Source organism: Schistocerca nitens, chromosome 1 (genome assembly GCF_023898315.1).
Source record: "Schistocerca nitens isolate TAMUIC-IGC-003100 chromosome 1, iqSchNite1.1, whole genome shotgun sequence".
NCBI classification, from domain to species: domain Eukaryota; kingdom Metazoa; phylum Arthropoda; class Insecta; order Orthoptera; family Acrididae; genus Schistocerca; species Schistocerca nitens.
In genome coordinates, this window is record NC_064614.1 from 923434816 (window position 1) to 923460574 (window position 25759).

Below are 25759 nucleotides of genomic sequence, written 5' to 3' on the forward strand. Positions count from 1 at the left end.
ATAACCAGAAAAACCAATCCATTGAATTTATTGAAGCAAATGTACATCAAATTACAAACAACTGTTTTGTGCTACCTGAAAATACTTTATGTGGATCAATAAATCCCCCAAGTTCTTTGTATGTTTCTTAAGGAACCAAGTTCTGACAGTACTTATTGGTCAAACATTTGAGCAGAGCAAAAGGAATACTTCTACAAATTACAAAATGGATTTTTGTCCAAATTTGCACAGCCAAACAAAGAGTGGGAAATGGACAAATGAGGTATAATGCTATCATGTAGCTTAGTTTTGAAGAGGGATGTGTTGAGGGGCCACGATATTTAATTGTTTGAGAGAAATCAGGTTAATCAAGAAAAACTTTATTAGTGATGTGACAGGAAATTGAAAATATTCTCCTGACAGCTTCTGCAAGTTATGTAAATGATGTCTATTGATGTTGCACTTAAAAAGTTACACTGGTGTAGAAACTGTGGAATTCCTTCTTCCATTTTGGAAAAGTAAAATAAGTATCAAATTATTGCACCAATTATAAGGCATCTGCTTTCTCTTGATCTATATTCTCTTAATAGTAGTAAGATACTGATACTGAGATATACAAAACATTTGATCATTTTTTCACTTTTTTTAAAATAAAATCATGAAATTAATAAACTTATGTTAGCTGTTTAATAGCGTTACTAGGAATTGTAATTAATTTGCGTAACCAATTCCTTGATATGACCTACAAATTTCATGACTGCTGCATCAGAGCTGCACGGAGCGGCCACGCGGTTTAAGGCGCCACATCACGGACTGCGTGGTCCCTCCCACCGGAGGTTCGAGCCCTCCCTTGTGTGTGTGTGTGTTTTTTGTTCTTAGCGTATGTTAGTCTAAGTAGTGCACAAGTCTAGGGACTGATGACCTCAGCAGTTTGGTCCCTTAGGAATTCACACATATTTAAACATTTTGCTGCATCAGTGTTCTCCTACACATAAAATTATTTTGCCTTGGTTGTGTGTATTTTCCACGAAAACAACAAAAAAACTTTAGTTTATATATGTCTGCTTGTGTCAGTATATGTGTGGATGGATATGTGTGTGTGTGCGCGCGCGCGTGCGCGAGTGTATACCCGTCCTTTTTTCCCCCTAAGGTAAGTCTTTCCGCTCCCGGGATTGGAATGACTCCTTACCCTCTCCCTTAAAACCCACATCCTTTCGTCTTTCCCTCTCCTTCCCTCTTTCCTGATGAGGCAACAGTTTGTTGCGAAAGCTTGAATTTGTGTGTATGTTTGTGTCTGTTTGTGTGTCTATCGACGTGACAGCGCTTTCGTTTGGTAAGTCACATCATCTTTGTTTTTAGGAAAAATATATCTAAAAACAAAGATAATGTGACTTACCGAACAAAAGTGCTGGCAGGTCGATAGACACACAAACACACACACAAAATTCAAGCTTTCGCAACAAACTGTTGCCTCATCAGGAAAGAAGGAAGGAGAGGGAAAGACGAAAGGATGTGGGTTTTAAGGGAGAGTGTAAGGAGTCATTCCAATCCCGGGAGCGGAAAGACTTACCTTAGGGGGAAAAAAGGACGGGTATACACTCGCACGCACACACACATCCATCCGCACATACACAGACACAAGCAGACATATTTAAAGACAAAGAGTTTGGGCAGAGATGTCAGTCAAGGTGGAAGTGAAGAGGCAAAGATGATGTTGAATGACAGGTGAGGTATGAGTGGCGGCAACTTGAAATTAGCGGAGATTGAGGCCTGGTGGGTAACGGGAAGAGAGGATATATTGAAGAGCAAGTTCCCATCTCCGGAGTTCGGATAGGTTGGTGTTGGTGGGAAGTATCCAGATAACCCGGACGGTGTAACACTGTGCCAAGATGTGCTGGCCGTGCACCAAGGCATGTTTAGCCACAGGGTGATCCTCATTACCAACAAACACTGTCTGCCTGTGTCCATTCATGCGAATGGACAGTTTGTTGCTGGTCATTCCCACATAGAATGCATCACAGTGTAGGCAGGTCAGTTGGTAAATCACGTGGGTGCTTTCACATGTGGCTCTGCCTTTGATCGTGTACACCTTCCGGGTTACAGGACTGGAGTAGGTGGTGGTGGGAGGGTGCACGGGACAGGTTTTACACCGGGGGTGGTTACAAGGATAGGAGCCAGAGGGTAGGGAAGGTGGTTTGGGGATTTCATAGGGATGAACTAACAGGTTACGAAGGTTAGGTGGACGGCGGAAAGACACTCTTGGTGGAGTGGAGAGGATTTCATGAAGGATGGATCTCATTTCAGGGCAGGATTTGAGGAAGTCGTATCCCTGCTGGAGAGCCACATTCAGAGTACACGATCAAAGGCAGAGCCACATGTGAAAGCACCCACGTGATTTACCAACTGACCTGCCTACACTGTGATGCATTCTATGTGGGAATGACCAGCAACAAACTGTCCATTCGCATGAATGGACATAGGCAGACAGTGTTTGTTGGTAATGAGGATCACCCTGTGGCTAAACATGCCTTGGTGCACGGCCAGCACATCTTGGCACAGTGTTACACCGGCCGGGTTATCTGGATACTTCCCACTAACACCAACCTATCCGAACTCCGGAGATGGGAACTTGCTCTTCAATATATCCTCTCTTCCCGTTACCCACCAGGCCTCAATCTCCGCTAATTTCAAGTTGCCGCCACTCATACCTCACCTGTCATTCAACATCATCTTTGCCTCTTCACTTCCGCCTCGACTGACATCTCTGCCCAAACTCTTTGTCTTTAAATATGTCTGCTTGTGTCTGTGTATGTGCGGATGGATGTGTGTGTGCGTGCGAGTGTATACCCGTCCTTTTTTCCCCCTAAGGTAAGTATTTCCGCTCCCGGGATTGGAATGACTCCTTACACTCTCCCTTAAAACCCACATCCTTTCGTCTTTCCCTCTCCTTCCCTCTTTCCTGATGAGGCAACAGTTTGTTGCGAAAGCTTGAATTTTGTGTGTATGTTTGTGTGTCTGTCGACCTGCCAGCACTTTCATTAGGTGTGTGTATATAAAATTAACAACTTTCAGTAGTGTAACAATCGAAACAGAAATTTTCTAACAAACGTACTAACTTCTGCTATGAATAAGCCAATAAGCTGCAGATCCAAGTCACTTCTTTAATCAGTCACATAGAACCATTCCATAGTGTGCTATTTTTCTCTGATCTTTTTCTGTTTTCTCATTTATTCCAGGGTACCAAGGAGCTAAGTGATAATTAAGGATGTAGGAGGATTACTTACAATTAGCTCTATTTTCATAATGTGTCTTAGCAATGTAACATGTAGAAACAAATTCCAGTATCCTACTCAATCATTATGCAGCATTTAGGTTACATCCAACTTTTATGTTATTTTTGCTGATAGAATTAACTTAACCTGATGTGCCTCCTTTTGGCATACACTTTACAACAATATGCATCAATTGTTTTCATTTCTGCTAGCTCCATATATATTTCAGCATTTGCTTGAAGAAAGCTATTTATAGCAGTGTCAGCATGGCTTTGAGAAATAAAAGTAATGAATGTGCTGTAATTTGCTAACATACTTACACTAGCGAATAACTGTAACAGAACACGAGGTCACAAAAACAATCTCAAAACTCAAAATAAAAACATTTAATGAGTGGGATGACATATCGTCTACATTGCTTAAAGAATGCAAAAATGAATTAATAAAATCAATAACACATTTAATAAACAGATAAAATGGCCTGGGGTTCTTTCCTGAAATTTTAAAAATCACTGAGATATGGCCAGTGTATAAAAAGGATGCAACCACTTACATAAATATTTACAGGCCGATCTCATTGACTTCAACACTTGGCAAGCTGCTTGAAACAGTATTTCTAGACCAATTGGAGTCCTTCTTCTGTAAATAAAATCTCTAAAACAACTCGCCGCATGGGTTCCAAAAAGGACGATCCACAATAACAATAGTAGGAACTTTTTTCCGTGAACTGCTGAACAGACTGGATAAAGGAAACAAAGTTATTGGGACTTTTCTGGATTTGCCTAAAGCATTTGATTCTGTGAATCAAGCACTACTATTACCCAAGTTAGAAACTTATTGTATAAGAGGAGAAGCACTAAAATTCTTAAGTTCTTACCTCCAAGATAGAAGACAGTACACTAAGCTAAGTTATAAGAGTGAAAGTAGGGTCCAAACAGTAAGCTTAGCATACAGAACTCTTAACTATGGAGGCCAGCGAAGTACACTTCGGCTATTCTTGTTTTTTGTATATATTAATGACTTAACACTGCCACAAAAACTCAGAACTAGTGAACTATGTTGATGATACATCATTTATTAGCTGGGGCCATATAGAACAGCTAGCATTCCAAAGCTATAAAGAGAATTTTGAAATGATCACAGAAAATCTCACAATGAATAAACTTATGCTGAATAAGAATAAGATAGTAGTAAAAAAAGCTCTCTTTAAATTATAATAATTATCATATTGAATCACTTTCTAATTTGAAAGATCTGATAAACTTATATTTTCAGGCATTTTGATTTCTGAACATTTCACAAGGAAAGAGCGTATCAGCTACACCTCTAAAAAGGTTACGAGTTATGTTTACTTACTAAAACGTCTTGCAAATGTAATGTCCCCTCCCCCCTCCTTAAACAAGTGTACTATGGTTTGGTTGGTCAGTTGGTTGATTTGCGGGGAAGGATGTCTGCCATACCCCTTCAAAGGAACCATCCCGACACTTGCCTGAAGCGATTTAGGGAAATTACAGACGCTGGTTTGAAATGTCGTCTTACTGAATGTGAGTCCAGTGTTCTAACCAGTGTGCCATCTCACTCTGTGTACTACGGTTTAATCCACTCACATTTGCACCAACAGTTTACATGGAAAGGGTTTGGTAATACAAGCTAACGTTAGTCCCATAGATACTACTTCAAAAATTAGAAATTCTGACTGTGTATTCACTGTATGTTTGTAAAAGAGAATGTTGAAGTAAGTGTAATGAACAGGGACTCATAAGTACAATACATGAACCAGATGCAACTATTATATGCTACTGACTCTTAAATGAGCTACATATCACCGTCCTTTTGAAATTGTGAGACAAATCTATAATGAGTTGCCAGATAATTCAAAGCAACACCATGGCAATCTTTTTAATGGCAAGTTGAAACAATTATTAATTGAAAGATGTTTATTCTCACTTAAAGAATTCTGACCTGCAGTTCTACTTTTATACGCTGCAGTGTATTAGTGGTAGTAATGTTTATGATGGTGCTACTTATGTAATCATTATATGTATGGCACAATGTCATTGTTATAAATGCGCAAAAAAGGCAATGTCCAAGACTGTAAAGTTAATATGGACAAATAAAGACTGTTATCATCATCATCACCACCACCACCACCACCACCACCACCACCAGCATTACGAAGATGAAAAACTAGGTGGTCAGGAGGAGGAAGTTCATTAGAAAAGCAAAGCCTGTGTCATCACCAACAGAAAAGAAGTTTTATGCCGTGTCTATATGAGATGATAAATAAAACACAGAAAAGTAATTTCAGATGAAGTCTGACTGGCTGTAAGGGTTACACATTCATGTAGAGCACCAAATGCAAAATATATCTTTGTTTCACAGGAAAAAAGAACTGCTGTTTGCAATTCCATTAAAAAATGAGCAAAATTATGAACAGCTTTATACATTTCGGTTGTCTGTTTATAAATAAATCCATCAAAATAATCCATGAAAACATTTTATTACTATGATAAAAAACATTTTGTCTTGTTGCAGCCCTAATATTTTGGAGAGTCACACCAATTTTCTAAATTTATTATTTTATTCTTATCCAATACTAACCCTACGACTTATCTTAGAAAAAGATTTAGAAAAGGCATACCTACGTTACTAGCATTTGTAGACTTGGATAAAGCTTTTGACAATGTTGACTGGAATACTCTCTTTCAAATTCTGAAGGTGGCAGAGGTAAAATACAGGGAGCATAAGGCTATTTACAATTTGTACAGAAACCAGATGGCAGTTATAAGAGTCGAGGGGCATGAAAGGGAAGCAGTGGTTGGGAAGGGAGTGAGACAGGGTTGCAGCCTCTCCCCGATGTTATTCAATCTGTATATTGAGCAAGTAGCAAAGGAAACAAAAGACAAATTCGGAATAGGAATTAAAATCGATGGAGAAGAAATAAAAACTTTGAGGTTCACTGATGACGTTGTAATTCTGCAAGAGACAGCAAAGGACTTGGATGAGCAGTTGAACGGAATGGACAGTGTCTTGAAGGGAGGATATAAGATGAACATCAACAAAAGCAAAACGAGGATAATGGAATGTAGTCGAATTAAGACGGGTGATGCTGAGGGAATTAGATTAGGAAATGGGACGCTTAAAGTAGTAAAGGAGTTTTGCTATTTGGGGAGCAAAATAACTGATGATGGTTGAAGTAGAGAGGATATAAAATGTAGACTGGCAATGGCAAGGAAAGCGTTTCTGAATAAGAGAAATTTGTTAACATTGAGTATAAATTTAAGTGTCAGGAAGTCGTTTCTAAAAGTATTTGTATGGAGTGTAGCCATGTATGGAAGTGAAACATGGACGATAAATAGTTTGGACAAGAAGAGAATAGAAGCTTTCGAAATGTGGTGCTACAGAAGAATGCTGAAGATTAGATGGGTAGATCACACAACTAATGGGGAGGTATTGAATAGGATTGGGGAGAAGAGGAGTTTGTGGCACAACTTGACTAGAAGAAGGGATCGGTTGGTAGGACATATTCTGAGGCATCAAGGGATCACCAATTTAGTGTTGGAGGGCAGCGTGGAGGGTAAAAATTGTAGAGGGAGACCAAGAGATGAATACAATAAGCAGATTCAGAAGGATGTAGGCGGCAGTAGGTACTGGGAGATGATGAAGCTTGCACAGGATAGAGTAGCATGGAGAGCTGCATCAAACCAGTCTCAGGACTGAAGACCACCACCACCACCACCACCACCACCACCACCACCACCAACAACAACAACAACATTCTTATCCGGTCCCAGAACAATGCAGTGACCAACAACATGAACTTTTCATTCATAAAATCTAAGCTCAAGACTGATGAGGGTCTGTTGCCACATTCAAAATGACTTTTTTTTCCATTACCCACTCTTAGGCACGAGACTACGTTCACAGCTATAAATAGGGAGGGGGCAGTAAAAACTTTGCATATCCATCATACCTATTAGAATTTTATAAGCATATCACATAGAGTGTCATGGAATTCTTGGCAACCCACAAATTTATAGGGAAACACTGTGTCCTCAAAAGACTACATTTGATATCATTAAAATATTATATACAGTTTTTTAAGATCTTTGACTGGTACACAGACATGCATTACCCACAGTCTTATACTTCAGTTCACTTGTATGAGTACCTTAATTGACCTCAAACGACATTTGTCTGTGCAAAGAAAAATCAGGCGTATGTTGAAAACCACTACTCTGTGATATTTGTTTTAAGAAACATTCTAATGCTAACACAATTACAGAAAATGTAGTGTGCAGGGGGACTAAAAGTTCCTGGTTCTGGTTCCTTCCAAATGGAGTTGAAATATGAATCAGGAACAATATGAAAACCTGATATTGTGCTTCAAACAACCACCCCCTATGAAACGTTATGTTTATGCTACTGAAGATGTGAAACATTGCCAAGAGATCATTTGAGGATTTATCACAAGATATTTTTTCAAGTGGATTAAAATGTCATAATAACAATGTTTATAGGACTTTGTAGCATGCCATGAATTTTTAATAATATCAAAGCCTCAATCTCTACCATGTGCATGTGAAGAATTTCACTATTTTATTGCTAAAACAGCTGCTGAAACTAATTATTGAGGAGCAGTAACGTTGCCAAAAGCTGTCATGTAGTGCACAACAAGAAAAGGAATTAATATGATTCTTGAAGTTTTCCCGGCGGACATAATGTTCCATCATCTTTCGGGCGTGCACTCGGGACAGCGACAATTCTTCTTGCGATATTTCGGCTAGAAACCTCCCAGCCATCTTCAAGGCGAGTCGGAGACTGAGTTCATAGCGTTAGTGCGTGCCTATTTATACGGAGAGTAACACGACTCTATGAACTCAGTCTCCGACTCGCCTTGAAGATGGTTGGGAGGTTTCTAGCCGAAATATCGCAAGAAGAATTGTCGCTGTCCCGAGTGCACGCCCGAAAGATGATGGAACAAGGAATTAATAATTTGTCCAAGTTCTTTACTTAATACATTACAGCAAAGATTCAACAAATAATTCCAATTACTTTGTCTGATCAGGATCCCTAGTTCAATGCTGATCAACTTGTTCAATGCTGATCAACACATTCAACAATAAGAGAAAAAACTCTATGCTGTCTGCAGGAATTTATTACATACCTTCCTAGAATTTCAAGTAGCTCACCAACTCCATTGAAGTGTTCAGTTTCATAGACAAACCTAAAAGAAAAATATAGTGCATTTTTCAAAAAAAGAACAACAATATTAATATTGACAAGGACACTTTCATTTTAAAAAAAAATATAAAGCAGTTTCTTGCTTAAATCTGTGTTTGCCATTTCATAGGACTGCTATGAGCAAATTGTATAATAAGAAATTTAAATATTTCTTTTAATATCTGTAAAGATCACTTCAGCAGTTGCGTTTCATTTATTCTGCACAATATTGGTTAAAAAGTTGTTCATTTTTACACTTTCATAGGAACATTGTAACATCATAATGAACTTTTAAACTGTGATACGCAATTCTTCGTTGTGACAAGATTACAATTAACCGTAGGATATTACTGCCTGTATTTTCTGTACTTAAAATATACGTAATTTTGTTTACATCTGACAAATGTTATGATTAAGATACCTGAAAGGAGGTCTAATATTTGAGATGAACAGTTTACGCATTTGTGTTACTGCACACACTAAAAATAATCAATATGAAACCTGTCTTTTACTTGTTAAGAAAAAATTAGAAGGCACCATAAGAAGTGGTGGCACAGACACAAAAATTTCCTCCACTTTGTTTTTGGTTCCTAATTCCAAATCAGTACCTCTGCATACATCAAACCTACCAACCAGCAGCAATACTTCCACTTCAACAGTTGCTATCCATTCCACACCAGGGGTCCCTTCCACAGAGCCTGGCCATTCATGGTCATCCCTTACATTGTGACCAAAATTACCCTTACAATCTCTTACAGAAACAGATCTCCCATGCCCTGCCTTCCCTGTCACTTATCACCCTCCCACATACCCACTGCCTGGCCACAAAAAAGGAGGACTGTTACAATTTAAACTACCTCTTGTCATAACCCAAAATAAGAAATCCCTCTTTACTACCCTTAGCACGGCCTGGAGAATTTCAGTGTAAAATCTAGAGACAATCGGCTTTCCACCATCTCGAACACCTGATATTTTAAGTATGAGGGTGGGAGAGCGGACATGTGTCTACCGCCTCTCTCTCTCTCTCTCTCTCTCTCTCTCTCTCTCTCTCTCTCTCTCTCTGTGTGTGTGTGTGTGTGTGTGTGTGTGTGTGTGTGTGTGTGTGTGTGTGTAGGATGGACGTGTATCGGCAAAATATGGCAATATTGACTGTCGATCGGCGCGGACAAGTGTTTGCAGCGCGCCTAAGAAGCTGTATGTCCAGTACAAGGAGCAAGCACGCTCTACTCCTTGATGGTGTAACGACTGTACTGTTGTGAACAAATGAATTATGTATCAAACTAAAGACTTTCACATTTGACTTTCAGGTGTTGGACTTGCGAGAAGCAAGACTGGTTTTATAAAGGTTATTAAACCAAACATATTATAATCACATTTGTTAGTTTCTAATGGTCCAAGATTGGGTTGACCCGTGAGAGCTGAATGTTTGTGTGAAACTCGTGAAGATGTTTTACTGTGGAGATGAAAATATAACAGAGTTGAACAAAAGTATCCAGAGAGTACAGTATCATTTCAAGAGCAGAAACGAAGTCTATTTTGAAATTCCTTTAACCAGCTAAGAGCCTTCGGGGAAGAAGAGTTTGTGAAGATTGATGCAGCCGTCTGACCCAAGAAGATCAGCTGCACACAAGACGTGAGTCAACTGCAAGAGACGTGCGAGTCTTTCACACCCCAGTACCACACTGTCTCGTGTCATCAGAAAACCGTTAAAACATGGCGATCGTGACAGGACCTGAAGAAAATGGGAATGTAAAGACAGAAATGGAAAGAAGATATTAGGTGCTGCCATAGCAACTAAGCCTAACAACATACGATAACTGTTTTCAGTAATTGTGTTGAGTCCAAAGAACAAATGGAAGAAAGTTGCGAGTGCAATGCCGTAAAAGATATGAGAAAGTAATTGCGGAGAGAACTTTTCAACTAAGAGGGTTGTCAACTAAGAAGGTTGGGTGTGGAGAGTAAGCAGTCTTCACACACGTACATCGTGCTAACGCCAATGCCGTAACCAGTCACTGATGCCGACTGCACACTGCTGCTCACCGCCGACGACACTGAATCCAACGTCTGACGCTGCCGGCGCCAGTGCTGTCCACCAATGCTGATTATACATCTGCGCATCAACGCAGCTTGAACTCTACACCAGGTGAGTGAAAAACAATAATTGTTTGGTAAAGTTGAAGGAACCCGTGAGGGGTTGCTGGTCCCCCATTGGGCGCTTCCCCAGGTCGCGGATAGGGGAATTCTCACCAGATATGGTGGGTACCAGGGAAACAAAATACCCAGGGTGGACCAAAACCAGAAGAGGACGTCAACAGCTCGGATGCTGGGAGAGAGTGTTTTTTATAGCATTCCAATGGTAGAAGAGGCGGAAGGCTTCTCTACGGGGCAGGCAGAGCTCGGAGCCTGGGAAAGGCAATCTGCCTAGGAAATGGTAATCCAAAATATTACTCAGCAAGCTTGGAAGCTGTGAGGTGGCAGCCCCATCACCAAGCTTAACCTGCGCAGCGCTCGTAACGCGGACAGGGGATTCTTTACCTACTGGCTTAAATCAATGATTTGCTCAGATAATGGGTTCAAAGGAAACAGACATTGGCTATGCAACAGGAATTCGCGAGATAGAAACACTGCTTCACATTTGGGACATGGAACATTCGTAGTCTTAATAAACCAGCTGCAGTAGTGACTTTGATACCTGAACTAAAAACATACAAGACAGATATTGTAGCTCTACAGGAAGTTAGGTGGCTTGGAGAAGCAATACACACGGAGGATATTTGTGTCATTTTTTATGGGAGAGATGAAAAACATCATGAATTTGGTACTGGTTTTGCTGTTAAGAACAGGATTTTTAATCCGGTTAAGGAATTCCATCCCATTAACAGAAGAATGTCTTACATAACAACCAAACACCAGTGGTACGATATAACATTCATAAATATCCATGCACTGACTGAAGATTCAACTGAGGATGAGAAAGATAAGTAGTATGAAGAATTAGAGAGAGTACTCAAAAGTATTCCAACAAGAAATACGAGAATTATCTTAGGGGACTTTAACGGAAAAATAGGTAAAGAGGGTATGTTCATCCACACAATAGGAAAACATAGCAAGCACTCGATCACAAACGAAAATGGATTAAAAATGACCAACTTTGCACTGTCAAAGAATATGAGAATTTGCTCAACGATGTTCCCTCACAAAGATATAAACAAAGGTACATGGTGCTCTCCGGATGGCAAAACAGTAAATCAGATTGACCATGTTATGACAGATCAACGTTTCACTTCATTTATAAGAGATGTCAGAATGTACAGAGGACCTAAATTGGCTCAGGTTGTTTCCTAGTGGTAGGAAAGATGAAAATCAAGACGATTTGGAATCAACAACCAAAAGCCACGCCAGAACCTAATTTAGACATGATACGACTGAAGGAACTGTCTGTTAAAGAAGCCTATGTGATTGAAATAAATAACCGATTCACAGCATTGCAAGAAGCTGAGGAGGAAAATACTGTCGAGAAGGCTTGGGAAAGAATGAAGACTGTAGTAACAGTAGAAATGAGGAAAGATGCCAGGATGCTGTGGCTGCATAACAGGGAGAGTGAGGACAGGAGGGAGATGTTCAATGCGGTTAGAAGAGAAACAGCAAGAGTTCTAAGAACAGAGAAACGGAAATATCTAACTGGAGTCCTAGAATGTATAGAAGTGGAAAGCAGGAATGGAAACTCAAAGAAGTTGTTTCAGTATACAAAGAAAAGTAAGAGAGGTTATCAAAGTGAAAACCTATTCATGAAAGATAAAAATCAAAATATGCTAACGCAGCTGGAAGGTATCCTAGAAAGATGGAAAGAGTATTTCTCAGAAATGTTAAATTGCACTGATCCACACATAACCTTCAATTACGCAATGTCTGAGAGTGACAGCATTAACAATGACAAACGTAGAATCACAGAACAGGAAGTGATCCACTCCATTGAAAAGCTCAAAAACAACATGCCAGCAGGCAAGGACCTGATATCAGCAGAGATGTTAAAAAGAGGGCAGAAGCAAACTACACAAAGAAATTTATAACCTTATCACAATGATCTGGAAAACTGAAGATTGGAAAACTGCAATAATTTGTCCCATACACAAGAATGGAAACAGAATGGAATGTGGAAATTACAGAGGAATCAGTTTGCTGAACATAACATACTAAATCCTGTCAATGACCATTCTGGAAAAACTTTAACCTTAAGCAGAAAACATTATTCAAGATTACCAGGCTGGATTTCGAACAAACCGTTCCACAACTGATAATTTGTTTACTATACAACAAATCTTTGAGAAATACTGGAAATTTAACAAAACCGTCCAGTGCTGTCTCTTTAACGACTTCCAGCGAGCCTATGACAGCATCCACAGAAGTAGCCTCTACTACACATTATGAGAATTTAGTATGCCCAGTAAAATCATTGGGATGGTACAACTGTGCATGGATGGTTCCCAGGCAGCAGTGGAGTTCAGAGGATCCATATCCCCCACCTTTCCAACTAAAACAGGCTTACGACAGGGAGACGCTCTCATGTGTCCTGTTCAACCTTGCAATAGAGAAAGTGGTTCGGGAGATTAATTTACATCTATACAATGGTCTGCGATTTGAACACAGTGAAGTAAAACTCCTGGCTTATGCAGATGATATAGTGTTGCTGAGTGAAACTGAAGAACTGAAAGACATGTACAGATCTCTTGGACACAGTGCCAGCAAAATCAGGCTTTTGATTAACCAAGAGAAAACCGAATATATGGAAATAGGTTGAGTCATAAACCCAAATCCTTACTTTGAAATTGACCAACACTCTAAATTCAGAAAAGTTCTCCAAATTAAATACCTAGTATCATCTTTCAAGAGTAAAAATACCATAACAATAGATATAAACGAAAGAATAGCCTCAGGGCCAAGATGTCTGTACTCACTAAGCAACCCACTCAAAAGTAAAGCTTTGTCAATCACCACAAAGATGATGATATATATAACATTATTATCTGCCCCATAGTACTATACAGTTCAGAAAGCTGGACACTTACAAAGAATGAAAGAGAAAAACTGAATGTTTTTGAAAGAAAAGTAATGAGAAAAATCTGGGGACCTGTGTTGGAGAATGGCACACGGAGAATTCTAAAGAACAATGAAATTTATCAGTTAATGAAGCAACCCACTATCATCCAGAAATTAAAAGGTAGGAGACTGCAATGGGCTGGCCATGTGGCCAGAATGGAGAACTACAGAATCACCAAGAAAGCATTTGAAGGAACTCTCCGGCAACAAGACCATTGGGGCGACCTCGTACAACATGGAAAGATGACATAGAGAGAAGGACATCGCAGCATTAAGAATTTCTACAGGGTGGAGAGAGGCTGCGAGAGATAGAAGGCGGTGGAAGCAGGTGGTCGATGCAGGGTGTGGGTTACAGGGCCTGTGATTGCTGAGAAGAGAGAGAAGAAAGATTAAGGAACTGGGCATGATAAACTGTTAGTGTAATTATTGTATTCAGTGGTGAATTTTCTTTAGATGATTACTAGGTCCAACATCCATAAAATTATGGATCAAGAATAGCAACAAATTTCAGAACCAACCACAGTCATTAAGGTGAATAGGGAAATGACAGACTATCTGAATTAGTGAATTTAATTAAAGCCCAGCAGGCAGATTCAGCAGCTGTAAATGCTCAAATTGCTTCCTTGAGACAAGAACTAAATGCTAGATTAGATAACCAAAGTGCTAAATTAGATAACCAGAGAAAAATGCTCAAAATGCTGCCTTGAGAGATGAACTGAGTGCAAATTTAAGCGAAAAACCAGAAGTACAAAGTGTAACTCCAAGTGAAAAATTAAATGCTCAGAATGAAGTTCTAAGGAGAGAAAAAGGTTTAGTACATTCTAGTTTAAATGTTCAGAGTGAAACCTTGAACAGTCAAGCGACAAAAATAGTTTTATTAAAGACTGAATTTGACTCATTTAAATGATAAGGTAGAAAATCTAAAGTTAGATATAAAGAGTGAACTCACTAGTTCTTTGAATACTCACGTTAATCAGCTATTTACTGAATTTAACCAGGAACAGGATGAGCTACTTCAGGATTTAACACAAAGGAGGGGGGAAAAAACACCGAACGAAAGCGCTGGCTGGTCGATAGACACACAAACAAACACAAACACACACACAAAATTCAAGCTTTCGCAACAAACTGTTGCCTCATCAGGAAAGAGGGAAGGAGAGGGAAAGACAAAAGGATGTGGGTTTTAAGGAAGAGGGTAAGGAGTCATTCCAATCCCGGGAGCGGAAAGATTTACCTTAGGGGGAAAAAAGGACGCGTATACACTCGCGCGCACACACACACACACACACACACACACACACACATATATATATATCCATCCACACATATACAGACACAAGCAGACATATTTCATTAAATATGTCTGCTTGTGAGATGTCTGCTTGTGTCTGTATGTGTGTGTGTGTGTGTGTGTGTGTGTGTGTGCGCGCGCGCGCGCGTATACCCGTCCTTTTTCCCCCCTAATGTAAGTCTTTCCGCTCCCGGGATTGGAATGACTCCTTACCCTCTCCCTTAAAACCCACATCCTTTCGTCTTTCCCTCTCCTTCCCTCTTTCCTGATGAGGCAACAGTTTGTTGCGAAAGCTTGAATTTTGTGTGTGTGTTTGTGTTTGTTTGTGGGTCTATCGACCTGCCAGCACTTTCGTTCGGTAAGTCATCATCATCTTTGTTTTTATATATAATTTGACATTGAAGATAAATGTAGCAATGTAGAAATGGAACTTGTTGAAAAATTAGGATCATTTCAAAGCGTACGCAATGTTACCTTCGATGTTGTAAATCAGAGGTTGTACAACCTGAAGGATAGTATTGACAAACAAGATAAGCTAATTCCTTTTCTCCAGTCACAAATTGCAGGTGTCAACAATCGAGTTGATACCGTGGAAAGGTATTTTAAAGAGAAACTAGCGATATCAGATACCTTAAATATAAGCAATCTGGAGGAACAAGTAGAAGAGTTAATATGCAGAAAAGTGGCCGAGAGGGTAACCCTAACAACGTTTCTTCAGATTTAGCTTTGGAACTTAACGATACGAAGAAAGGCATAGATAGTTCAAACTTATACAGGATAAGATAGACAAAATAGTGACTTCTTCTAATGTGGTGTTAACCAGTGATGCAATAACCGACCTACAATGGGGAGCAAATTCGGGATTATCCAGGCAGTTTCCAAAATAGCCAGACGGGGAAGCACACTCAACTCATTTTCTGAAACGATTTAACTGAGCCTTGCCGAAAAACTGGGAAGACTCAAAAAAGATAGAATTCATGGCAGGGTGCCTTTTAGGAGAGGCTTCTGAATGGGGCACTGTGAACATCTGAGAATTTTTCATCTTGGGCAGACTTCCAGAAAAAGTTTAAGGAGAAGTACTGGTCAGCAAGTGCCCACAAAAAATTATCTGATCTGTGGGATCCAAAGTATTATAACAGTAAGTGGGGAACAATGAGAAGATATTTTGACTTGCATTTGACAAGGGCAAAGTACTTATATCAAGCCATGGAGGAAGAAGGGTTAGTTAGGATCGTAATAAGGTGATTACCTATCTACGCTAGGAAAGATATATTATGTAGTGGATGGAAGACTGCAGAAGAATTGTTATCCTTTGTAGTTGCACTTGCTGGGAAAAAATAAAAGAAAGACAGGAATGAGAATGTACATCAAAGCGAAAGTCAGAATTTCTGAAAAATAACAATAGTAGTAATGACAAAGAGGCATGGAGCTAATGTAGCTAGAGTACACCGGTGTAGACGGAATAGTGATAGCGAAAGTTATCAAGAGAAACAACCACCTTCAAAATATAGGCCCAGTAACGTGGCAGGAATTTGTACCTAGTAGCAATAGATTACAAAATAGAAATGTAATATCCCGATTTGGTAACCAGCAGGTAATTACAAACAATGAGGAAAACTTTATGCGATCTGGATCCAGGGTCGGGGCCCAGGTTGTAGAAATACATTATGAGGCCTAGCTTATAATAAATACATTAGCTTTACACAAAAAGTACTGACCAAAGAATGATTGTTGCTAGAAGAACCTAGCTTAACGACTGTTAATCCACAACCAATTATACAAGTAGTTGGAAGGGTGGAAGATTTTGAAGTTAACATATTTATTGATTCTGGTAGTGAGGTGTCACTTATTTCTAATGATTTCTTTAATACATTGTGAACTAAACATAACTTACTGCTACTACCGGTAACAGGAGTGTACATATTAGGTATAACTCGGACCAAAAGTAAAGTTGTGAAACATGAAGCCCAGGTGAACTGTATCATTGGGAATGCCCCATTTGTCAGACACTTTTAGTAGTGGAAAATGTCAATAGGGATGTGTTGATTGACATAGACTGGCTATCAAAATTTAACGTCATATTAAATTTTGAGGAAAATTTTCTTTATTTTAGTAAAGGTGGTGATAAATATTGTGTAAAGTTTGAGACTGACCCCTATAGTAGTAAACAAATAACTGAGAATCAGCATTTACAATTAACAGCAACAGTGCAATCAGAGATAGAAACTTAAGGCATGCATCACACCAAGCTGCCATACAAAATAAAGTAAGTGAATCCTCAATACTAACCAACAACCAAAAATTGGATTTAGATAAAATTCTACTGGAATATAAAATTGTATTTTCTGATAGTCCATGTAGTATTAGTGACTACGTATGTAAATTTAAGATCAAAGTCAATACTCCATTTTTCTATAAACCTTATCCGATACCGGTGAGTTTGAAAGAAGCGATTAAAGAATAAATAGATAAGATGATTGACAGCAAAATAATAGAACACAGTACGAGTGTTATGAATAACCCTTTAGTCGTGGTAAAAAAAAGCTACTGGGCATGTGAGATTAGTGCTAGACGCGCGCACTTTGAATAAACACAGAGAGACAGAATGAGACAGACCAATTAATATCGAGTAATTACTGCCCAAATTTGAAAAAGCACATTATTTTAGCACGATGGACCTGAGTGCTGGGTATTGGCAAATTTGGTTACACCCTGATTCAAAGTAGTATACAGCATTTCTATTTGATGGGAAATCATATCATTTTAATGTGTTAGCATTTGAACTAAATATCTCGGTATCTGTTTTTATACGCGCACTGGACGAAGCGTTAGGAAGGGAATTGTTAAAGGACTTAATAATATAAGTGGACAATATCCTTATTATATCCGCTACACGGGAAGAACATTAAACCTAAGAAAAATGATGCGGTGGTTTAAAGAAAAAGGTATTACAGTAAAACCATCCAAGTGGCACTTTGCTAGGCAAGAGCTTAAGTTTTTAGTGCATATCATCAGAGTGCAGGGAATTAGACCAGATCCAGAACGGATAAAGGCTATTAAGAATGTCAATCTCCTAGAAACATAAGACAACTGAAGGAATTTATTGGAATGGCTGGGTATTATAGACGGTATATACGAAGTCAAGAACCAATACCGTGGATTTGGAGCCAAGAGGACAATGATGCATTTGAAAATGTGAAAAAAGCATTAGTAGAATCAACTATATTACACCATCCGGTTATGGGTGAACCGTTCAAGTTTGCAACAGACGCTTCCGGCTACGGTATAGCAGTAGAACATTTTCAAGGAGAGTGGGTTCACACATCTATAGCTTTTGCTAGCTGGAGTCTCAACAAACATGAGTTAAACTACACAGCAACAGAAAAAGAACTATTGGCCATAGTACAGAGTATACAAAAATTCCAAACACTAATTTGGGGTTCAGAAATCCATGTATATACAGATCATCAAGTGCTATCCTTTTTAATGAACAGTCGATTGTTGCATAGTAGATTAATGCGATGGATGCTATTCTTACAGGAGCATGACATTAGAATACAATAGGTAAAACGGTCTGAAAAATATTGTACCTGAAGCTTTGTCTAGAGTACCTGTAGATATGAAAGACTTAAAACAGAGAAGGACCCAGCACAATTTTTGCGATAAATTTTATGAGAACAGAATATCGGCACAACAGGGTACAAGAAATGGCTCAAAGAATAACCGACAATATCCATCATGATTCCTATTTTACAGAAATATATGCTATGTGTAATAGAAAATCTTTACCTCCTAATCAAGCAAGGAAATGGAAAATTATAGGGCAAATTCTATTATGGAGAGACAGTATAACATCTCGACAGTGGCATTTATGTATCCTGCAGTTGACGGAGGACGAAATTGTGTGTGATGTCCATACAGGGTAGGGACACTTCGGAATAATAAAATGTATAGCCCACATAAACAAGTTCTATTATTTTAAACAGTTGGGACATTAGGTAGCATCTTTAATTAGAACTTGTGAAACCTGTCAGAAAGTGAGAGAGAGTAACACTCATGTTAGATACAAAATGTATCCGATCATCCCTAAGGCATTACATGATCTTACAGCAGCAAATTTCTTCGCACCAATTCCTAAAGGAAACGGAAGACTGGCATACATTTTTGCTCTCATAGAGTGTTGGTCTAAGTATGTTAAGTTGTATCCTATTAAGAAAGCAAATACACCAACAGTGCTACACTGTCTGCAACAATACTTTCTTGAGGTGGGCAAACCAAAATGATTCCTCTCCGACAATGGACCACAATTTGATAGTAACGATTTTAAAAAATTTTTAGCGTGGGTAGATATTAGTCAGGTATTAATCTCCAACTATAATCCGTCTTCTAACCCATGTGAAAGGGTTATGGAAGAAATTGGAAAATTATGCCGTACATACTGCCATGCAAAACATACATCATGGGCAACGAAAGTTAAAGACTTCGAGCTTATTTTAAATGAATTACCACATTTATCAACTGGATCAACTCCTTTGGAAGTAATAGGTAAACCCTTTTGTGGAAGAACCCCTTATTAAATATTTTACTTGGCTGCAACAACCTACTGTTGATTACCAACTTAATTAAACAATAGTTTCTAAGAACTCTGTTGATCATAAAAAGGAAAATACAACGTAAAAGACATAAAGTTTTATATCCCCCAGGGACGTTAACGTTCTACGTTAAGGGGCAGAGTGACAACCGTCGGATCCCTAGTTGTTTATGGTGTTTCTTCAAACTTAGTTTTCCAGCACCGAATTCCCTTCAATTCTTAAACTGTTCTGTAATCTATTCTTGAATTCTTACACTATCCTACAATTTTAGTACGTAGGAAACCAAATATGACTACAAGATTAGGACCAATTTAAGAGAATCACAAATGAACAGTGATCTCTAGGCATTAAATATAGTAAGAGTATAAAGATAATATCATGGTACTATTCAAACTGCAAACTGGGTAAACCGAATGACTGAACAACTAAGTTATCTTAGTGTACGATTTTCTATTTTTATAGAATAATTTTATACCTTTTGTGAGCTGTAATGTAAATGGGAGAGCTTGTGTCCCTTTTGGAAGGGGTGGGTAGAGTAAGTACAGGCAGGACTAAAACTAATCACACACCCCACTTTTTCATACAACTCTCGCAGACAAGTTTAACTGATTCTTCACCACTTGCCGTTCCATAGGTTTTGCTAAGATTTTCCTTCCGGGGCTTCAAAGGTGAAAGGCAGAATGCTCATTCTGTAGGAGACATTTAACATCATACCTCCTCCGGCTTCTCACTCAAGTACCGTTTAAGTAGGGATGCTGGGGAAGGGGTGTGGGAAGGGTTTCCCTGTCTTTGGGGCTATCTTCTTTCTTTTCTTCGACCTTAGCAACCAGTTCTACTTTTCCCTTCCTTACTTCTCATCTGTGTACCTGTTTATCTTTCCCTCTTTCCATTTGCATATACGTCTATCGCTGAAGTCCTCCTCAATTTCCATGTTTCATTAAAATCTTCAACTTATTTCACATAAGTCAGCTGAAGAATCAGGATACACAAACACACATCTACATACAAACAAAGACATACTTAAGCACAAACAGAAGAATTACAAATTAGGAACCTGAAGTTATGCCAGAACTGCTAAGGACGGTAAGGGAATAAAGATATATGTTCATCTGAGTCGATGCACATATTACATTGTTGATATGTGACGGTTCTGCATAGTTATTTTTTTGTCTCTCTCAAATATATATTTACATGTGCCGTGCTAGCCCTTTGAGAAAAGGCATAATATCTACTGGTAGTTAGTAAATACAGGTAGGCATAGCATCTACTATGTGTAGGCATGATATCTTTTAATATGGTAGAAGTGAGGAGTGAAAGAGGATTCTAGGGTATTAGAAAGTGGAATAGAAGAGTGAAGGAGATATGTAATTTTACCAGAGAATATTTAAGAATAGTATACATAAAGATGTATGCTAGGGCAATGAACCAGGAGGCCTACTCAAGAAGTATACGGAGGGCACACCCGACATTTATTGGATGAGAAAAAGGGTGGATAGGCAGACCTATGAAAGGCTGACCTAACTGCGAGGACAGGGGCACCAAGAAGGGGACTGACCTGTACTATAGGAGGATAGGAGTGAGAAAGGGGCATACCTACCAAAACAGAATGATAAAGGGTACTCCTAGGACCAATCCATGTAAGGTATAGGTACTGTTCCTAAAGGGGCAGTATCGTGACAGAAGTCACACATTTAAAGGGATGAGTCTGGCAAGTTTGAATTCTATGCATAAATAGCCTAATTGAGTTTCAGGTTTACAAATGTCCAAGAAGGGAACACTTTTATTCTACACAGAGTTCCACAGGATTACAATAAGTAATGACTGAGTAATGAAGAAGTAGTACGGGAATTAAGAACAAAGCAGCAAAATATTCGTGAGTTATGTACACTTGTAAATTTAGATTGGAGGAGGAATAGGAAACAGAGCTAACTCAAACATGGATTCAAAGGGTCAAGTATTATAATTGTGGTAAAAGAGGCACGGTTATTAGTGGAAAGAGAGGCATTGTTAAAAGATAATTATTTATCTTGTGAAATTGTACATAATGAATGTGTATAAAATATTGCGTGTTCGAACAAAGGGGAGGGATATGTAGTGCCTTGAGAATTTTGGTGTAAATTCTACAGACACTCAGGTTTCCACCGTCTCGAACACCTGATATTTTAAGTACGAGGGTGAGAGAGTGGAGATGTGTCTACCTCGCCGCCAGTTTCTGTGTGTGCAGGATGGATGTGTATCGGGAGAATATGGCAATAGTGACAGTTGATCGACGCGGCCAAGTGTTTGTAGCGCGCGTCTGAGAAGCTGTATGTCCAGTACAAGGAGCAAGAATGTTCTATTCCTTGACTGTGTAACAACTGTACTGTTGTGAACAAATGAATTATGTATTGAACTAAAGACCTTTTTTTTGACTTTCAGGTGTTGTATTTGCGAGAAGCAATAACTGGTTTTATAGTGGTTATAATTGTATTTGTTAGTTTCTAATAGTCCAAGATGGGGTTGACTTGCGAGAGCTGAAAGTTAGTGTGAAACTTGTGAAGTTGTTTTATTGTAGAGAAGAAAATATAACAGAGTTGAACAAAAGTATACAGAGGGTACAAAATCATTTCAAGAGTAGAAAAGAAGTCTATTTTGAAATTTCTTTAACCAGCTAGTGTCTTCAGAGAAGATGAGTTTGCGAAGATCGATGCAGCCATCTGACCCGAGAAGAACATCAGCTGCACACAATACGTGAGTCAACTGCAAGAGATGTGCGAGTCTTGCACCCCAGTATCACACCATCTTGTGTTGTCAGAAGACCGTTAGACCTACCCATTCTTCCCCCACATTTTGCCACCAACCACCCACCCACCCAATGTAATCTCTCTCTCTGTCCCTGTTCCAAGTTGTTGCTCCAGTTCAAGCTAAGGAACAAGCTATTAAGATCAAGTTTCTATTACGCAAAAAATTTGTGGCTTATATACAGACCAATGTGTGTGTGTGTGTGTGTGTGTGTGTGTGTGTGTGTGTGTGTGTGTGTGAGAGGGTGAAGAGGGGGAGGGGGGAAAGGGGGAGGGGGAGAGGGAGAGAGAGAGAGAGAGAGAGAGAGAGAGAGAGAGAGATGACAACAAAGTCAATCAGGAAGAATAGATGTCAGTATGAATATGAAATGAAGAATTTTTTGTACATTTTTGTTCACAATTAGTGAATAGCAGGAGCACTTTGTTACTTCCACAAAGCTACAGTGCTTCATGCAGTCAAAATCTTCTACTATTTATTTCAATGGATCGTGGGCAAGTAATAATGAATAAGGTAGCTGGCCATAAATGAGCTTAAATAAATTTCCTTCAAATACCTTTCTGTGTTTGCAAGCAAGCCCACTGCTATGAGAATACACTTCAAGGCACTCCAATGGCATTTCATTCCTGGGCTACAACTAGGCAGCTCACGCAACATCAATAGTTCATAATGCCAAAAACTGAGTTACCTTCACATTAGCATATCAAATCACTTATTTATACTTATATACAGATAACAAATGTTGAGAACTTGGGACACTGCAATATCTAAGTACACACATTACCTTACTATGCTGTTACACATTTGTTTACGAATGGAACCCTTTAAATTTTGTGGAAAGCTAAGATTACATGCTGGAGCTTGAACCCACAAGCTTTCCTTTTGTGGGCAATGTTATCCGTGCACAACTGGTGACATGGTCTCACAGCTTCACTACAGTCCGTATGTATTTTCCACTTTCCAGGAGTGTTAATCCAACTAGGTATGGAGGAGAGCTTTTATTAAGTACGTTAGAGCAATGCTCAAAGAAAGGATCGTGTTACGAGTTCCAGCACAGCACACGTTACACATACCAGAGTGAAATATTTGTTTTGAAATGAAACATCTTTTTACCCAAGTTTGACACTTAATTCAAAATGTAATATTCCAGCTTACATGGAAAACAATAAACCAATGAAGTAAAGTTATGAACATACATGTTTATAACGAAACATGGTCCTGTAATATAATTTGTTATTTTGTGTAAGCAGTTTTGTTTTTATAGCAATTAACATTTTTATTCATCCCAGAACAACTAAGAATTTTCTATGGCTAATGGTTTTACCTTAGGAAGATGTTATTTATTTGTTTACGAATAAATGCACGGAGCCCAAGAAATTTGCCATATATACGATGAAGCACAGTCTTAAGGAAATCTCGTTCTCGAGGATCTTCACTGTCGAACAAATCCAGCAGCTGAAAAAACAGTAAATAACCATGAAGAGCATTATGGAGAGAATATAATGTTGCAGGCACATGCTTGGATAAAAGCTTCAAGTTCATGACATGTAGTTTATCATCCTTTTTTTGGTGAACAATAATTTTATTTATATACTTACAAAATGAATCTGACTGAAAATGTTCTTCACTGGCATGTGAAAATGTTCATGAGAAAATAAAATACTGTGCACGACTGCTCAAATTTTGCTGGCATGATTGATATTACATCTAACTGGATCTCTATCTGTGTAGAAGAATAAGTCCATCTGCAGAAAATATGGTTCAGCTCTACTGTGGTTACAGTTACTCCCTACTATTTTGTCACCGAAATACAATACTTCTTAGATCAATATTTCAGAATGGAAAACAGCAATTATTTCAATGGGAATCTAAGTTAATAAAGCCACACATAGCGGGGCTATTGAAGCTGGTATGTTCATCCAGTATTTTTAACTGGCATCATACAAAACATTTTTTGAATAAATTCTCTGTTAACAGTATCATGAAAAGGATACATTGCTATTCACCGTAAAAATGGCACACCGTCATTCACACAAACAAGCACACCTCACGCATACATGGTTGCTATCTCAATCTACTCCAGCTGGAGACAGTGGTCTTGTGTGTGAGGTGTGCTTTCTTGTATGAGTTTGTTTTCTTTTCTGAAGAAGGCTTTGATCAAAAGCTCAATTTGTAACAGTCTTCACTATGGCTGTCAGCAAACTCAACGTATCAGCTTTAAAGTGAGTAGCAATCTATCCTTTTCGTAATATTGCCGATATCCAAATCCGGACTTCCCATTATGTTTGTTAACAATTCCCTAGTTGAAGAAGAGGCTGCATAGTATGTTTTATTCTTATCTCTTACAAGAAGAGGCCCCCAATGGTGCACCTGACATTTTGCAACCACCTATATGGTGGTGTAGGTTAAGAACCCAGGTATCGCACCCTGAAGCCATTCACCATGGTGGGCCCTCATTTACGAGAAAAAGCCGAAAAACAATTTCACCTTGTTATTTAGTACATTAAATTAACATTCCATTTTTTACTGCTGTCGTAGCGTAATGGATGGCATAAATGACTGGGAATCAGAATGTTCCAATCCTGTCATGTTCGTTTAACATTTTTTTTTAAATGTTGTTATTTTTCTTCGGTTATTTGCTTCAAATTTAGCATTTTTAAATTTTCTAATCCTTTGTCAAGTGATTTTAACCATTGTATCAACTTTCATATTTGCTCTCATTTCTCCCTTGGTCTCAAAATCATTGGTGGATTTGCAGTTACCAATCACAAATCCGTTCTTTTTTATTCATATTTTTGTGTTTTCCTCTTGCATTTGTTTTGTGAGTGTTTAGTATTTAAAATGTCTGACAATGCAAATTCATCAACCAGAAAATGTCATGACAAAACAATGGAGGAATCTGATGATGAAAAAAGGAGAACTTTCACAAATACCGTACATTATGCATTGTCTATTTACGAGGAGAGATTTCTCCTTTCTGATGACGCTCCCAATTTTATAAATGCAAATGAAATAGCAATGGGTGAACATATTGCAGGGGAAATGATTTCACTTGTGATGGAGAGAGTTATTGTTCAAGAAAATGATCTAATTTTAAACAGTGAGACTGACAAAGAGCACTTGTATGATGAGGTAATCTTTTCCATACTACTATCAGTTAATTTTATGATTTCCTCGTACGCTATTAACACAAAAAATTTGTTCTTCACAGTATACTCTCGAATTGTCAGGAACTTCCATTGACATACATTACATTAAAATACAAAGCAAAAGCAGGTGCCGTCGCTGAAACCCATCAAATTACTCATCGAAAAGTATCTAACAAAGTGGTTTCTCTCATTTACGCAGGAAAGGATAATCGAGGAAATGGAAACAAGATATCAAACAAGGAAAAACTAAATTCGATAAGCTGTGTCCAATTGATACCGAAACATTTAAAAAATTTCAGGATGCTCAGATGTGCCATGACCAAGTGACAACGCATACACCACAACAATGGACAATGGTTATCACCATTCTGTGTCAGA

At 38.6% G+C, this 25759-nt stretch overlaps 1 protein-coding gene across 2 annotated transcripts in view; it reads right to left on the reverse strand.

Annotated features, from left to right (window-relative positions):
* Positions 1-25759, reverse strand: part of LOC126192803 (serine/threonine-protein phosphatase 2A 56 kDa regulatory subunit epsilon isoform) — a 301524-nt gene that overhangs the window by 64817 nt on the left and 210948 nt on the right. For both annotated transcript variants that reach the window (XM_049932632.1, XM_049932633.1), the window contains exons 5-6: positions 23557-23687; positions 8419-8478 (exon numbers count right to left, since the gene is read on the reverse strand). In XM_049932632.1, coding sequence (XP_049788589.1) covers positions 8419-8478; positions 23557-23687 — 191 coding nt within the window. The remainder of the gene's footprint in view (positions 1-8418; positions 8479-23556; positions 23688-25759) is intronic.